This window comes from Amblyraja radiata, chromosome 14 (genome assembly GCF_010909765.2).
Source record: "Amblyraja radiata isolate CabotCenter1 chromosome 14, sAmbRad1.1.pri, whole genome shotgun sequence".
In the NCBI taxonomy this organism is placed as follows: Eukaryota; Metazoa; Chordata; class Chondrichthyes; order Rajiformes; family Rajidae; genus Amblyraja; species Amblyraja radiata.
Window position 1 is genome coordinate 49,528,579 of NC_045969.1, and position 18,187 is coordinate 49,546,765.

Sequence of the window (18,187 nt, forward strand, 5' to 3'; positions counted from 1 at the left end):
TATTTCAGCACCAGGCTTAATAGCATCCCCACCCTTGTCAACAATGCATTGGATCTGGAGCCATTGTTGGACCTTCATCCCTTTTTCTTTATTTACTCTCTTTCTGTCACAATCCATAAAATAATATATTTTTATTTTGACAGCAAACTCATTAATTTAATTGAAATGGAATAGGTCATAACTTGTTAAGTAACGTTACAAGCTATTAGGTTGTTCAGCACCATTTACTCTGCTGTATCATGGTTGTGTCTGAATTAATCTAACTACTGTCTCCTTTCACATCTCTTTTATCTCTCCTGGGTCTGTGTTAATTTTTCATTTTGATCAGCATGATGAGATTTTTATGAATGCTTATCAATTTCCTGTAAACCAATTAGATCAACTTCCCAAATCAAAAATCATAGCATTTACATCATCAATGGGGACGAGCACTATTATCAACTTCAGGTAGCATGGTGGAGTTCATAAATCTAAACCTATTATTCTCAAAGTTGCTGCACAAAACTACACTTAACGTTATAAGTCTCTTCCTCTTTTGTAACAATTCCATTTGATAGGCCAATCTATTGAAAAAGACACAAAGTGCTGGAGTAATTCAGCGAGTCAGGTAGCATCTCTGGAGAACAGGTGACATTTTGTGTCGGGCCTGTTTTCAGACCAAAGATCTTACAGCAGATCTATGATCTTTGCTTCAGACTGTTTGTAGGGGGGATGGAAGAAAGCTGGAAGAGAGGAGGTGCAGGACAAAGCCTGGCAGGTTGATACAGCTATGGGAGGGATTTGATCGGCTGACGATGGACAAAGGCCAGGATAAAAAGATGGAAAGTGTGAAACAAAAGGTTTAAAGCAAAGATCCTATTTTAAAGAATTGCAAATTGTGAAGCGAGATGAAGGAATGTAAGTGGAATTGAACAAATAAGTGCGAGTCCAGGTGGGGCAGAGGGGAGGATTTGGGGAAGGAGGGAGAGGGGGAGGGTTTTGTAGTAACATAAAATTGGAGAATTCAATGTTCATATTATTGGGCTGTAAGTTCTCCAAGCAGAATATGAGGTGATCCTCTACTTTGCAAATGACCATCACTCTGGCAATCAGGGAGGCCCAGGTCAGTTTGGGAATGGTTTAAATGTTTAGGAGTTAAAATGGTTTGCAACTAAGAGTTCCAGTAGGTTTTGGCGGACCAAGCTTAATCTGTTGTTCCTCCAGCACTTTGTGTCTTTTTTTTGTAAACCAGCATCTGCAGTTCCTTGTATCAACCTAGTTCATTGAACTTTATCATCCCCAAATAATAGATTTATAGAAAGGTACTTCACGGAATCAGGCCCTTCGACCCATGGAGTCTATGTAGACCATCACATACCCATTTTTTTCCCCCACATTTTCATCAACTTACCACAGAATCACCAGCCATCACATGGACAAGTCACCGACCAATCCTCATTATTTGGGACACGAGAAGAAACCTATGTGGTCAAAGGGGAGTGTGTAGGAAGGAACTGCATATGCTGGTTTATACCAAAGATAGACACAAAATATTGGTGTAATTCAGGTCAAGCAGCATCACTGGAGAAAAAGAATAGGTGACATTTTGGGTCGGAAACCTTCTTCAGACGGTCAAAGGGAGAATGCAAAACCTTCTCACAGATTGCAAGAGGTCAGGATTGAACCCGAGTTGCTGGAGCTGTCCGACAACTCAGGTTCTATCCTGCCAACAGTAATAATAAAATCTGGATGAAATAGTAGTGTTGATGCGTTATGTTTACTGGATATGAATCAAAACAATAAAATTGTTACATGCTGCAGCTTTATAGGCACATAAAATGTTCATTGTGCTGGTTCAATTAAAGGATACTGAATGATATATCAATGGTGGGATTTAAAATAAAACTCTAGAAGTGAAGATGTTTAGTTAGTTACAGCTGTCCAGGGACAAAATTAAAATGACATACTGGTCTACATATAGATGCAGTGGACATAAGGGGAGAGGGAGAAAATAGATATTGAATGGGTAAGGTGTGAAAAAGGACAGTTCAAAGCAGACGTTGTTCAAGGAAATGCAGAATGGTTCATTGTTGGCTGAGGGGAAGTTGACAACGAAGCACACAAACAGTAAAACTAATCATGAGGACGGTGAAACTAGTCGGAGAATCAGGATGGGGAGGGATGGATGGAGTGAGAGGGAAAGCAAGGGTTGCTTGAAGTTAGAGAAGTCAATGTTCATATTGCTGGGTTATGAGCTGCTCAAGTGAAATATAAGATGCTGTGCAGCTGTTCCTCCAATTTGCGTGTGGCATCACTGACAATGGAGGAGGCCCAGGACAGAAAGGTCAGTGTGGGAATGGGAGGGGGTTAAAGTGTTTGGAGATCAGGTAGGCCCCGGCGGACTGAGCGGAGGTGGGAATATCCAACGGTTTCGCCCAAAGGTACTCGAGCGTTTCGCCAACGAAGGAGTCGCAGCGCGTTTCCGCCGCCGCCGGAAGTACTTCGTGCTCCCGACGCAGTGCTCGCCGGGAGTTGTAGTTCCCACTCCATCCAATTAGCCGCCGCCGTGAGGAGACAATGGACTACAGCCCCCGAGCAGCGAGGCGGCCGCCGGCAAAGACCCGAGAGCCGTGAGGAATCCCCACTGAGACACCGTACACCCCCCCCCCCCACCACATGCATACACCCCCACACGCACACACACACACACACACACCCGCATACACACACCCGCATACACACACCCCCACCCACATACACACACCCGCATACACCCCCACACGCATACATACACACACACACACACGCATACACACACACATACACATACACACACCCCCACCCGCATACACACACCCCCACACGCATACACACACCCCACCCCCACTCGCATACACAAACACACCCACCCGCATATACACACACAGCCCGTCTGCACAGAGGCTGGTCACCGCAGCCAGCCTGGTAGGAGCCGCGCAGGGTCTGTCCGTCTGTGTGTGCGTGTGTCTCTGAGCGTCTGTGCCTGTGTGTATCTCAGCGTGTCTGAGTGGGTGTCTCTGTTTCTGAGTGTGTCTGAGAGTGTGTGTGTGTCTCTTTGTGTGTGTCTATGAGTTGTGTGGCTGTGAGTGTGTGTGTCTGAATGCGTGTATCTGAGTGAGTGTCTGAGTGAGTGAGTGAGTGTCTGAGTGAGTGAGTGTGTGTCTGGCTCCGTGAGTGTCTGTGAGTGAGTGTCTCTCTGTGAGTGTGTCTGTGTGTCTCCGTGAGTGAGTGCGTCAATGAGTGAGTGAGTGTGTGGGTGCTGGGACAGAGTTCGGGGAGGTGCCGGGTGGTTGCGGTCGCGGCGAGAGAGGGAGGGAGGGGGCTGGCGGCTGCTGCTCAAGCTCCACCATGACCAGATGAACACGCGGGGAATGAAATTAAAATTCCGTAAAGGAGAACGAGTTCTCTGCTTCGAGCCAGACCCGACTAAAGCCAAGGTTTTATATGACGCCAAGGTAGGGGCCCGGTTAGGTGGCGGAACAGCCCGAGGCTGGCAGCCGAGTCCGGGGACGGGGAATACCGGGGGCGGGGGAGGGAGGCCCAGCCCGGGGGAGGGAGGACAGGCCCGGGGAGGGAGGCCAGGCCCAGCCCGGGGTGGGACGGAGGATAGGCCCGGGGGAGGGAGGACAGGCCCGGAGGAGGGAGGCCAGGCCCAGCCCGGGGTGGGAGGGAGGGAGGCCAGGGAGAGAGGGAGGCCAAGCCCGGGGTGGGGTGGGTGGAGGGAGGGAGGATTCTGTGGTGATATGTCGGGTGTTGTAGATATTCCTGGGATGTAGTGATCTGCGGGAGGCGGGAGGTGCGCCCACTCAGAGGGCTGGGCTGGCATCGCCCATTCTCTCAAGTCCAAGCATTTGTAAAGTTTCTCCTCCGTCGCTCGATATAATCAAGTGCTCGCTGAACGGCTGCCTGTGGCAGGATCCAGACTGCTGTCATGATGTTGGAGATGAATTCCCTTGAGAGGAACAGGTCTTCACTGATAGATGGTTCAGGTGGGGGAAGCTGGAGTTGGACAAGACATCCATGTCCCAGCACTATGCGGCAGATGACACTGCTTCTCCCTTTTCCTGTTGATGGTGTCCGGTCCAAGTGATGGATCCAGAAAACCGCAGACTGGAGGGCTGAGTCTTTAGAGCTGGGCGAAAGGCATAATATCTCTCTGAAACAGAGTCCGCAACATTCCCATTGCGAGTATTTGCTAAGGAGGCAGTTCCCGGTGAGCGCTGCGGCAGTGCAGAAGGGGGGGCTCCCGGAGAGGATGTGCAGCCGTGCTGCCTGGAGCCAACCCAGCCGCCGGCACGGAGCCGAGAAAGACGACTCGGCCAGCGGCTGCCGCCGGGAACAAGGACGGGCCTGGCAGCCGAGCGAGCAGGTATGTCGCCGAGTGAGGAAGGCTGTCGGAGAGCTAGCTGTCCACCGTGTGAGTGCCGCCCGTCGACCGAGGACGGGGCACGGGAGTCCCGGTGGTCGGTCAAGGGCACGCCGCAAAGAACAAAGACTAAAAGAGAGACCCGGCGTGGGGTCCACCAAGATCAAGGATAGACCCGGCGTGGGGTCCACCAAGAACAAGCATAGACCCGGTGCGGGGGTCCATCAAGAACAAGCATAGACCCGGTGCGGGGGTCCACCAAGAACAGAAAGACAGGGGGGGTGATGAGGAAGAGAGGCTTTTATATTGTATGCAAACAAATAATTACTCTGTACCAAGTACACGTGACAATAAAGTATCAATCAATAAAGCAATTTTGACTTTCCTAAGTCCTCAATCTTAGGTTATCCCATGCAGCTCTTGGCGATATGACGCCACACAGATTGGTGGGGATCCTTCAGTAGATTGTCCAGATCGATTTGGTGGCATCTCAAGTAGAGGAGGAAGAGGGAATTATTGGAAGATGGCGAATGCAATGTTCTTGCACATTGGAATCTCCAACTTCAAGTAATATCCCTTCCCCCATCCTTGTGCTCCCGATCTCCTGGTGCTCCCCCTAAACCCCCACCCATCACCCTGCCCCGTTTCCCTCCTTCATATGCTCATCTTCCATCCCTGAGCCCCAAATTCCGTTTTATTCTTCCTCCACCTGTCCCCTCCCTCCAGCTTTGCATTTCACAACCTCCTTATCTGACAACCAGTTGCCTCCTTTTCTCCTCTAACCATTGTCACTTCACCCAGCTAACAATCAATCCCTCCTCACGCCAGCATCAACTTGAAAAGATGTGTTATTATGGATTATTAATATTGGAGGAAAGAGTTGCATGGCTAGAAATCTCTGTTTCCTGCTTATTATGCATAAGGCCCATTCTTTACATGCTCAAATCCTAAGTATAGCATCTCACTGAAGTTGGGGTGATTTTTGTTTCTGAAATAGGTTGAACAGTCTCCTTTGTGTAGGGTCATTCCATTTCAGCAAAAGGTCAAAGGACACATGGTGCAACTGTACAGTGAGAAATGTCAAAATTATTGTGGAGTGGATGGAATCTGGCTTAACATTTGTCTGCAGTTGAATAGGCAGTGTTGAGGATCATTGGTTAAGACTGCAGCTCGTATGTTGTAATCTTGCAGTCATAACATGGTGATGAATTTCTTGGACAATCATGTTTGTGAAAGATGTTCGACCTTCTCTATTGATAAAGTCAGACTTTCTTGAGGTTAGTAAATATTAATTGATTTTGTTCTCCATATTTCTTAGAATCGATGAGTAGTGAATATTGTGCTTACAAAATTGTAATCCATGCTGATTTGGGGAGCAGATCTTGGGCTACAGGGATGAGGATGATTGCTTTAATCGGCAGTTGTACATGGAGCTTCAAAAGCAAAATGGTAGAAATAGCCAATCTGACAGCATCTGTATGAAGGGAGAAACACTTTAAGTTTCAGGGTAATTGCTTGCTATGTAAAATAATTCCACTTTTTTGATTATTTTCTAATTTACAGATCGTGGATGTAGAAGTTGGTAGAGATGAGAAAGACCGAAAAATCCCAGAATATCTGATTCATTTTAATGGTTGGAACAGAAGGTAAGATAATTTTTTTGTATTTTCAAACGAAAACCTTGTCATCTGTTTGTTAATGCATAAGTTGCTCTGGCACGTTTGGCCCATTTTCTAAAAAAAAAAATGAAGCAACAGCACATGATAAATATGAAATAGAGTATAGTAAACATGGAGTTGCAGGATTAAACATGCCACAGTGGTGTAGAATGTTCATGCCACTTTCTCACTGAATGGCAGAGATATGATGGTTTGGCACAAGAAAATGAGAGCAGGATAAAGCCACAAGGCCCCTCTATCCTGTCTCTAAGTTCAATATGGTCATGGCTGATCTATGCTGGCCTCAATATTCGGACCTCAATTCTATCAAGCTCCATTGCAATCTTGTATGATTAAATAAGGTCATCTCCTGACATCTGAACTCCAACAAAGCTCCTTCTTAATTCCTGAACGCTGTCTTGTAGAAAAATACTGAACCCCAGAATGAATCTGGTGAATTTAGTTTTGGCCTGCCTCATATTCTACAATGTTCATTTTTTAGATAAATGTCAAAACTATGCACACTTCCAGGTTTGGTTTCATCAATGCCATAATTGCACTAAAACCTCCCTATTGCTACCGAATTAGCACCAGCCTCTTCATTGACACCGTGTCAAATATATTTTGGAAATTAAATACATTACATCCACAGGGTTACCTATATCAAATTTTCCAGTCACATCCTCAAAGAATATGACAAAACCTGTTGAGCACAATTTACCTTTCACAAAATAGCATTGATTAGGAGTGGTTATATTCAATTTTTCTAATTGATTAATTATTTAATTTTTGACTCTAGCATTTTGCCAATATTATATATTATACAAACCGACCTGTCGTTACCTGTCTTCTGTTGTCTTCCCTTTTTAGGGGAGATTGTTTTCTAGTCTTTGGATCCCTGGAATGTAGTAAGTTACGAAGAATTTCCATCTGTTCTCCATCTCTGCAGCTACGTCCTTTAACCACTTTGGGTGCAGACCTTTGGCTCTAGGCAATTTGTCCGCTTTAGCCCTTTGTTTTCCTCATACTTTATCCCCTGTGATTGGTCTTTTTACAATTTCCTGTGCTTTACCCTATATGTTATTTTGAGGCTCTTTCAGCAACTCTGATGGTGAAGACTGATGCAAAACAAAACTTGCCATTTCCTAGTCTCCTGTTATTAATTGACCACCCTCATTCTCTGGAGATCCCATGCTTTGTTTAGCTGCCCGACTAATTCATATATCCACAATAACTCTGCTTGATTTGGTATTGCAAAAAGTTTATTTTCCGATCTTTTGAACTATCGCTGCTGGATTCCAAAAACATCCAATTTCTCTGGCATACCACCAGCCCTTGCCACGTTGTATGCCTTGTTTTTCAACACATTATCCTTGACCTCCTTTGTAATGACAAGTTGCGCCTATTTCTCATGGAATTTCTCTTTCTAGTTGGGAAATGTTCTTACTGAGTGTAATGCACCAACTATTTTAATATGTGACACTGTTCATCTACTGAGCTGTCTTCTATCTTATTTTTCCATTTCACCTTGGAAATCTCTGCCGTCAAAGCATTATAATTGCATTTATTTAAGTTGAAGAAGGTGACTAAGAAGCAATCCGTGACCTATTCCACAAATTCTTGTATAGTACCCAATTGCTTGTTACTTGAGGATTCTACTCTTACTGTGAAGCTTTCAGAAAACTTTAAACAGTCACTCGCTTTATACATTTCCTTTTATGAATGAATGAATGAATGCCATTTTATTGTCACTATACACATGTACAATGAGATTAAAAGCAGCTCCCACTCAGTGCAGACATGTAATTAGTGCAAAAAACAAAAAACAAAACAAAAGGGGGGGGGGGGGGGGGGGATAAGGTGCACAGTTCTGCGGCGCTATATACATATCTATAAAAAGACATTGGATGAATAGAGTGAATAAATAGGATTCCTATATACAGTATGGGTTATTGCACATATTTAAAAAATAAATACAAAAATTACAGTTACAGTACAAATTACAGTAGGTGGATAGATGGAAGTCCGGGGGTTAGGCTGTGAAGTCAGTACATGTGTGAGTTCAGGGAGGTTATGGCTTTTGGAAAGCAACTGTTCTTGAGTCTGTTTGTCCTTGTTCTGATGCACCTGTGTTATTGTTATTTTAATGTAACAATAAGTCCAAACTTTGGAGAGATATGATCAGAGCAAAAATGAATTTTGAATCAAAGGGAGAACTATCACAATGCATTAGGGTGGACATTGTAAAATGTACAAGGAAATCCACCAAATTAAATATTGATAAAGTCATGCAGCACGAAAACTGGCCCTTTCGCTCAACTCGTCTGTGCCAACCAAGATGCCTCATCTAAGCTGGTTCCATGCCCATGTTTGGCCATATCCCTGTTAAGTGTTTCCTATCTGTGTAATTGTCCGAGTGTCTTTTAAATACTGTTATAGTACCTGTCTCAACTACCTCCTGAGACAGCTCACTCCATACCCACTACACTCTCAGTGAAAAGTTGCACCTCCGGTTCCTATTAAACTTTGCCTCTCTCACCTTAAAACTATGTCCTCTGGTTCTTGATTCCCCTACCCTGGGTAAGAGATTGCATTCATCCTATTTATTCCCCTCATGATTTTATACAATCCTATAACTTTATCCCAGACCCCTGCGCTCCAAGGAACAAAGTCCTAGCCTGCCCAACCTTTCCCTGTAGACAAGAGAAATAGTCAAGCAAAACAAAATACTGAAAATGTAAAACAAATTAGTGAATTAGCAACAAGATAAATCGGTGCCATGCAAATTGGTTTAGTTTGTTTAAATAAAATGCTAATTCGGAATTATATACCATTTAAAAAAAAAACCCCATCCTTTATTAACACTGGAATACGTTTTAAAGAAGTGTGTGTGCTTTTGTTCTTGTCTTTTTCTTCTATATGCATTAGTGTACAAACCCTACTAGATCAGTTACCAAATGTTGAAGTTGATGAAATTTCAGATATTGTACATTATTGATTATGTGTGTCTGGTGTTGACCAGCTCCAGAATTAATCGTTTACTTTGTCATGTTGGAAATCCCCATGCCCTGCTTTTTGGTGTCAACTTATGCATTAGTAAATGCTGTGTCCTGATGCACATTGCTAAGGTTGTTTCCCCGATGATGTTTTTCATACTCTGGGTGTATTATGCTTTTGTGTCATTATTTTCTGATACAATCTGTAAATTGTGCACGTCCCAGTAAGTGAAAAGGTAACAATTAATTTTGTTCACTTGCTAGTAATACTCCCTTATTAGCATTTAACAAAGATCTATCTTCATCTCTTTAATCCAAGCTGTATTATTTGCAGATTTGTTTAAATCTGTTTTCCTGAGTGATTCAACAGGCTTTTCACCATTTTATTTGGGAATGTCTAATTGAAATGCAAATTTTAATTCCTATTGTAACTTTTTGTGTACCATATCTTTCCCTCTGGTGATTCATGAAGAAGCTTTGTTTAATGATTCTTGCCACATTATTACTGCAAAGAAATATTGCTCTTAATTTCCTTCTCTATTCAACATGTCCTTAATGCCGTTGCATTTCCTTTTGAGTGCCCTGTATCTATTTGGAATTATACAAGAAAGAAATGTAAACTCTTGGTGTATTTCGAACATTTATTGCTTTGATATAATCTAAAATAATGCTGGTGTGTATACATTGTACTTGTTGCTGTATTCTTCTAAATACCGATCAGAGGTGTTATGATAAGAAATTGGACATAAAGAGCCAGGAGCTACACAACTTCTGTTTGGCATATCTCAAACAAATTATATTAATGGCATGTGTTCTTCATTTTCTGAATTACATGGATCTTGCAAGGCCTTCATTGAAATAATGCATACAAATGGGTTTTGACTCATTCTATGCATGAATTGGTTATGTTTGGATTTTCTAAGCACTTTCGCATTCAACCAAGGTATATACTTGGAGATGTTTTTATATTGCAAACTGATCACTTTCCTTGCCATATGTTTGAACCAGAGTTCATATCTGCTTTATCATTGTACAATGGTTTGTATTTTCTTTAAATCTTTTTGTTTCACTTTGTCATAACCTCAAACCTTTGAGAGATGGAAGCATTAGTTTACAGTAAGGAAGGCTGTAAAAGTGTACAGCAGGATATAGATCAGCTGCAGAAATGGCCAGAGAAATGGCTGATGGAGTTTAATCTGAGCTAGTGCGAGCTTGCACTTTAGGAGGTCAAATGTAAGGGAAAAGTATATAGTTAATGACAAGACCTGTCACAGCATTGATGTATACCGAGAGTTTAGGGTCCAAGCTCTTTGCTTCCTGACAGTAGCAATGCAAGTAGAAAATGTAGTAACAAAGGTGTATGGTATACTTGTCCATCATCATCTTCGGCGGTCACTCGAAACGAGTATGACTGTCATCTCCTCTCCATAGGGTTGTCTACTTGTGGGTCTGCAGACGTCTGTAGAGGCCGATCTGCGATCCACACACCTTGGTGCAACGTGGGCAGTGGAGACTGGCCTTGACGTGCAGCTCCTTCCTGCGTGGATTTCCTCCAGGAGCGCCTGTCCAGTGCAATGTGCTCCCAGTTGCTCGATGTGATGTGGAATTTCTTCTGACTGTTCTTGATGTTGCCCTTGAAGCGTTTCTTTGGCTCGCCGACCTTCCTTCAATTGAGAGTACAGGATTTGTTTAGGGAGATGCGTGTTGGACATGTGGATGACATGACCAGTCCATCGAAGTTGGTGCTGAATTATTGTGGTGGTCTTTCCATTGACTGGTTAGCACGCAACAAAAGTTTTCACTGTACCTCGGTACACATGACAATAAACTAAACTACGTCATGTTATAGCTTTACAGGACTTGGTTAAGCCACATTAGGAGTATTGTGTGCAGTTCTGGTTGCCCCATTAAATGGATGATATGGAGGCTTTGGAGAGGGTGAAGGAGATGTTTACCAGGACTACAAGTAGAGGTTGGACAAACTTGGATTGTTTTATCTGGAGCATGGGAGCCTGATGGCCGGTTCTCACGGTGCGACCTGACGCAAGATGTCACCAGAGTGAAGTGGTCGTGGTCCAGCACGTGTTCCGCACGATATAACGGGGGGTAGATAAAGAGTTCCCACGGTACTCGGCAATTCTGTCATTTGTGCGAGTGACTTGTCCGTCTCCCGATCTTTCCCGTTAATCGTGAATGAACATCGTGAACTGTAGTGTAGTTAATCACGTGGCACAAATGATGTCACTTTTTTTCACACACTATATAAATATCCTCCGTTCAAAGAATTGGCTCATTTGCAGACATGCCTATACCAAGTTGGTTCGAGTACAGGCTGGTTGTTATTTTCATTGACGCGCTGTATGCATTAGCGCAACATGTGCATCGAAAACGCTTGCGTGAAGGCAGAAGGGTGAGATTAATTAAAAAGAGAATTAAGAGGAAGTCTCACTGGGTTAAGCCCATGTTTCAACGGAGACCTCAATTTGGACAATATGAGCAACTGCTTAATGTGCTGTGCGAAGAGGATAAAAGTGCATTCAAAAACTTTGTCAGAATTTCACCCGAGCTCTTTAATGAGTTAAAGAATAATTTGGGACCTCTGCTGAAGAAGACTGACACTGTAATGAGAAAGGCACTGGAACCAGGGTTGCGCATAGCAATCACCCTCCGCTACTTGGCCTCAGGCGATTCTTATAAAAGTCTATCTTACAACTTTCTTGTCGCCACCAACAGCATCTGTGGTATTGTCCGAGAAACCTGTGAGGCGATCATCCAATTTTATTCAGCTGAAGTGATGGAATGCCCCAGTACACCAGATGCGTGGAAGAGAGTTGCACTGGGGTTTGAAAACAGGTGGAACTTTGCTCACACATGTGGGGCTTTGGATGGCAAGCATGTGGCAATTCGTAAACCACCCGGAGGTGGCTCAAATTATTTCAATTACAAGAAATTCCACTCAATTGTACTCATGGCGGTGGTTGATTATAACTACAACTTCCTGTATGTGGATGTGGGCACACCTGGAAGTGTTGGTGATGGCCGGATTTGGAAAGAAACCTGGCTTGGAAAGAAAATGGAAGGTGGAACAGCAGGCATGCCTGATCCAGAACCTCTGTCAGGAGAAGACAGCCCGGACATCCCATATGCGATGGTTGCTGATGAAGCCTTTGCACTACGGCCCTGGATTATGAAGCCATATCCACAGAGGAATCTAACTAGGGAACAGAGGATCTTCAATTACAGGCTGTCAAGGGCCAGGAGGGTAGTAGAAAATTATTTTGGCATCTTGGCAAACAGATTTAGATGCTTGCTCAAGACAATGGAGCAGAGGCCCAAGAATGTGGAGAGTATAGTATATGCAGCATGTGTTCTGCACAACCTGATCCGAATGAGAGGTGCAGCTGCTGGATCAGCAACATCCATCCAGGACGGTGACATAGTGGACAGTGACACGGGAAGTAACACTAGGTGCTTGGAGAAGTGGTGCGAACAAGTTGAAAATGGTCTCACTGCAGCGTTTGAAAGGTAACTCGGGCACATCCAGTGTGAAATAGCAAAGAGACCATCTCTGCGCTTACTACAATTCACAATTGGGGAGTGTGCCGTGGCAGGACAGCTATATTGATGGGTAGCCGACCACAGGAACACTATTGCATGTTATAAGCTGACTTCCTAGTGTTGTCCTCTGAAAAGTGCTTCCTATAAGATGTTCGTCCGCAAAACCTGCCGTTTAGAACATTGCATTGTCCCTTTAAATGCCTGAATTCACGCTTGTAGCGGAGGTTGATGGATATAATGTGTTTTAAATAATCTCGCGTGCCTCATTTGTTGTATTTCGTGTTTGCGAGGCCCTTTTACAGACAAATGTTTTGTGTGATGCATCTCCTCTCAATATGTGACAGAATTTGTCTTCTTATATTGTCAAATAGGGATAAAGACTTTGTATCACATTTACCGTGCTGATTGTCTTATTTCATTTTCTACCAAGAGGTGAAGAACACGTTTAAATAGCTGAACATTTCAGGGTCCTGCACACTCAAAAATGTAAATGAGTGAAAATGTGATTATATCACCTCCATTAAGGTATTTTGTGTTTCAGCATGAGAGGGATTATAACATTAGAGACATTCATCTTGTAGTGATGTATTAATGACGATTTGCAGACATCAAGCTGATAGTAAAAAATAAATTTATTTAGCAGTGAGGTAAACAAGCAATGACAATCAAAATGCTGAGGTAAAAGCTTTATCACACTTCAGGATATAATAAAATGTGGAGCCACCAACAGAAAAAAAAATGAACAAGAGTAAAGGACACATAAATTAACATACAGACATTTACAAAGGACTATAGATGTCACACCAAATGGTGAGTGGCCAAGAAATAAAATAAACTAAAACTCAAACTGTTATTTGAAACACCACAAAAAATATTCTCAGCTTCCGAGGGTTAACTGGGGTAGTTGATGTCAGCGCAACCTTCTGCCCTTTCTTGAAAAGGACTTTGTGCACGGACCTCTCCGTGAATAACAGGCAAAGGTGGATTTCGAGCAGGCTGCAGCTCTGCAAACATCAGAGGTGATGGTGAGTTTCTCTAGAAGGAAATTAAGAAGTACATGTGAAAAATTTCTCACGGACCTTACAATTGCGGGACCTTTCATTAAAGTTCCCTTTGAAGATCAGAGTTCTTCTCTTGAATCTCATTAACACAACATGAATAAGTTGTTGTTCATATGCGGATGCTAATGTTTATTTTTTAATTTATATTGCATTAAACACAATAGTTTACCTGTTCAGCACGGAATGGTGGATGTCCCCCCATTGCACGCGGCAATCCATAGGGCCTGTCTGTGTACTTTAGAATCACAGAGTTATGTATTAGTCAATGTATAAAAAAAACACAGATTATGAATCAAGTTAGGGAAGCGCACATATATTTGTTAATACCTGGCCATAGAAGTGAGGCTGGCGAGGCTGAGGAACCAGTGGACGCTGCGCCTCAGGTGCACGTGCTTCCATTAACTGCACAGACAACACCACACATTAAAACTATGTTGCTTTATGATGTGAAAAATAAAGAGTTTTAACAGAGACGCTGAATGAAGGGAAGAATTTTAAGAATAGATCTATACCTTGTTATTTCTATAAGTGATCGCCCCATTTATCATATGCCATGCAAAATCCCATTGACCATCACTTATTTCATCTTCCATCATTGAGTGACAGAAGTCGAATGTCCTGTGCGTGAAGCCCATTGGTGTCACGCGTCCTTCCTCCAACAATCTTTCGCAGTCTCGAATAGTTTTATGGAGCTGAAAATTCAGAGCGCAAATATAAAAATCAGCAAAATGCTGGGTGGGTGCATTGTCCAATAAGCATCAAGTTTATATACTCACACTACTAATGCTGTCTACATCTGTCCCTTCTTCAGCACCTCCGGGTGTGGTGAGGTCGATGCTTGCACTGTGCCTACTGCGGTGCTGTTGGCTGGTGGATGGGCTCGGTGTGGATGTCCCTTCCAGAGGATCATCCAACGCCTGTTCAATTATGTGTTTTTCCTGTAGGAATTACATGAAGTCATTTACACATAGTGTCCAGAGCCTCAAGACCTCAAAAATTTGTTGTAATAAAAGTACCTTGGGTGCGCTAGTCCTGGTCACTGCACGCACAATATGCCCTGATAGGAAACGCCACCTCTCCTCTATCCACCTATTCCTCTCTGTCTGTCTGTTTCCAGCTGACCCTGATCTGGTCCCAAGTGCGGTGATTTTTCCGTAAATGGTCCTCTGGTTAGCGAACCATTGCAAAAGTTGGTCATCTGCATTAAAGTAGAGTGCTGGAATTAAATAGAACTTCAAGCATTGGATCTATTCCGTTAAATTAAGGTTTTGGTCAGTAAAGAGAGGCCTGTTTAAGAGCATGCCCTCCGCATTTAATGTGCTATTTCTTGTTCTTCTTGGATAACAGAGCACAAGTTGGTAAATACAGATGGCCTTTTTGAAGACAAGCATTACAAGTGAAAATTGCCTGCCCTCATGCATAATTTATTTTATGGCTCTTAGAGACATGATTCCTACTTCAAACAAAGAGGGTGTAAAAGCTGTCTGCCACTACTTTTACATTGCAGCTGCAGGGAACAGACAGACATATAAGATAAATTAAAGGTAACTGCAAAAACAGCACTTTTACATCTGTAGCATTGTATGTTTTTAAATCATGGATAACATTAAATTGTTCTCCTGTACATAAACTAATATATTGTTATAGATACTCACCTGAGCACCCGGGATACTCCGCAGCCTTCGTCTCCAGCAGGTTGCGCTTTCTCTCCCTATTTCTATAATCCTCTCTGGATTTGTCATAGAGAATCTCATTGCATTGGTACCACTCCACCAGTTCCCCCTCTTGTTCCCTGTTGAAGTTATATGGCCTTACCTTCTGCCATCTTCCCTTTATGTTATCGTCTGCTGAGGCTATTGGGGAGGCAACAGCTACTGGGGAGGCAATCTCAAATCCACCTTGATCACCCTCTCCCTGCTCCAAGGAGCCCACAGGCAGTGGTATCTCTGGCATCATCCTCTTGCCTCTCCACCTGTCTCTCTTGCTGAGTCTCCTCCTCATTTACCTGCATGGCTAAAAACTTTCTGACTTTCTTTGACCCCTTTCTTCGCGCTTTTCTGAGAGGCATCTCTGCAAGTCTTACTGTGAAAAAGATTCTCAAACAATGACAATTAGGTGGGACGTCCTCGATGGACACATGGTCCATTGGCGATATTGAGACCACCTTTTTTACTCACCTTATGTCCCCTCTGTCAAGCTTCCGGGTTTACCGTTCGCAGGAGTTCCCACGGTACCCGCAAGAGTCATTACGGATATCGCACGGATATCGCACTGGCATCTGCGTTCATACAATGTTGCAACGCTCACCAAAAAGTGCTCAAATCACTCTTGGAGAAATTCAAAAATGTTTGAATTTTCTCCCGACCTTACAAAGTTACACGACTACCTGCCGTTAGCGCCATGGAGGTCCTCGGTGGTCCACGAATGCCGTACTGTTATCGCAGGAGGTTCCCACGATGTTAAACTCTTGTTAAGTCTTGCGTCAGGTCGCACCGTGAGAAAGCCCTTTGAGGGGAGATCCAATAGAAGTATATAGATTGATGAAAGGCATGGATAGGATAGACGGTCAGCACCTTTTGCCCAGGGTGGAAATGTCAAAGTCTAGAGGGCATAGCTTTCGGATGAGAGGGACAAAATTTAAAGGAGATGTGCAATCAATTTTTTACAGAGATTTGTGGGTGCCTGGAATTTGCTGCCAGGGGTGGTGACAGAGGCTGATGTTGGCATATGCGAGGCATATGGATATGCAGGGAAAGGAGTGATATTAGCAAAGAAGATCAGTTTAACGACATCCTCCTGTTCAGCACGGACATTGTGGCCTGATAGGCCTTTTCCTGTACTGTTCTATGTTTGGTATGTTTTATGTTTTCACATATGAGCTAAATTGTTCAGGTGAGTCATTGTGAACTGATTATAATGAGAAGACTTTCCAATTTTGTCTTTCAAATTCTTCAATATGTTGTGTGTACAAGCGAGTTCGGTATTGTGAAAAATGCAAGGAATCATGGGATTTGTCAAAGGTCACTCGCGATAAACAGCGAGTATACAGACCTGCGTTTCATCCGTGGTGAGGATCGAACCCGGGTCTCCGGCGCTGCAAGCGCTGTTGAATATCTCCTGGACTGTGCCCTCCCGAGTGTCCCATCCCTGTCCGGGAGCGGCCGGAGATGGACTGACACTGGACTGATGGACACCGACCCGTTGCAGTGCCGGCCCAGGCTTCCAGCCAGCGCGGAGAAGAAGCGCTATCTCCAGCTCAACTCTGCCTGTCCCGCCGGGTTAACCGACAGCTCTGGACTGACAGGACACCGGCCCGTTGCACTTTAGGATACCAAACTCGCTTATTGTTGAATTATTTTCCTAACAAATCATTGAACATGCACTGGACCTGTGCTGTTTAAATGCATTCCTGAAGTATATTGGTATTCTTGTGTACAGATTTATTAACAGTATTAAAGGCAATTATTGGAAATAAATTTGATCACTCTAATTCTAGTTGACATCATTTCATTAAGTCTATCCGCTCCGGCATTTTAATGTGAGATTCTTTTGCATAAATTCTTTAAAAAAAAATGTACATGGCCTATATTGGGGAAATTGATGCGTTTTGAATATTTGATGTTGAAGTCATATGCAGTTTATAATCTGACATTGTTTATTCTATTCATTACAGATCATTTCCTGTTTAAGTCATTTTTTTCAATAAAGTCCAGGTGAAATAAATAATCAAGCTGGTTAATTAATGAATAGTTGGAATTTCAACTTGTTTGAAGTATCAGGCTGTGCTGTAATCTATATATTTATGATAGCCATTTGATCACAATTTTAAAAAGATGTAGAAGCAACTTTTTTTCACTAAAATTTGTGAGTGGCTGTAATTTGCTGTCAGGGGTGGTGGTAGAGGCTGATGTTGGCATTTCAGAGTCTTTTAGATAGTTTAATGTTTGGACAGTTTGTATAATTTGGATAATTTGTGCTACAAATTATAAACAGGATATTGGTGTTGCTCTTTGATTTTTTTTTTCTCCAAAAAATTATAAATATCTTTCTATTAGTCTTAAGGGCCTGTCCCACTTAATATCTTTTTTAGGCGACTGCATGGTCGCCGGGGTGTCGCCTGTATGGTCGTGAGTAGTCTCCTCAGTCGCCCAAAGAGTTGTAGCGTCTTTCTGGTCGCTGCTGGATTTTCAACATGTTAAAACATTTTTCGGTGACAGTGGGTTGAAGCCAGTGAGCGTAGCTTGACTTCTCCGGACGTAGTTGCTGTCGTAGCTTGTTGCCAGGTGATGCAGGTTGTCGCCAGTGCTGACTTTGGTGAATTCCATTGGCGACTACCTACGTCAACCTACGTCAACCGGCGACAGGCACCGACAACTGAATTGCCTTCAGTTATCTTCAGTTGTTGCCGACAGGGTCGGAGCTTGTCGTAGCTTGTCGCGGGTCGTAGGTGGACGTCCTAAGTCGCGACGATTGGGTCGCCGGTTCTCGGTAGCTTGCTGTGGCCTGGCGTCGACTAGATGGTAGGTTGGC

General features: G+C 43.5%; 1 protein-coding gene across 9 annotated transcripts in view; it reads left to right on the forward strand.

Moving 5' to 3' along the window:
- Nucleotides 1-2,503: 2,503 nt before the first annotated feature.
- Nucleotides 2,504-18,187, forward strand: part of msl3 (MSL complex subunit 3) — a 46,967-nt gene continuing 31,283 nt past the window's right edge. For 2 of the 9 annotated variants that reach the window (XM_033033319.1, XM_033033323.1), the window contains exons 1-2: nucleotides 3,143-3,473; nucleotides 5,948-6,030. In XM_033033319.1, coding sequence (XP_032889210.1) covers nucleotides 3,375-3,473; nucleotides 5,948-6,030 — 182 coding nt within the window. In that variant the 5' untranslated portion in view covers nucleotides 3,143-3,374. The other 7 variants (XM_033033325.1, XM_033033318.1, XR_004414056.1 and 4 more) reach the window with 7 other exon arrangements.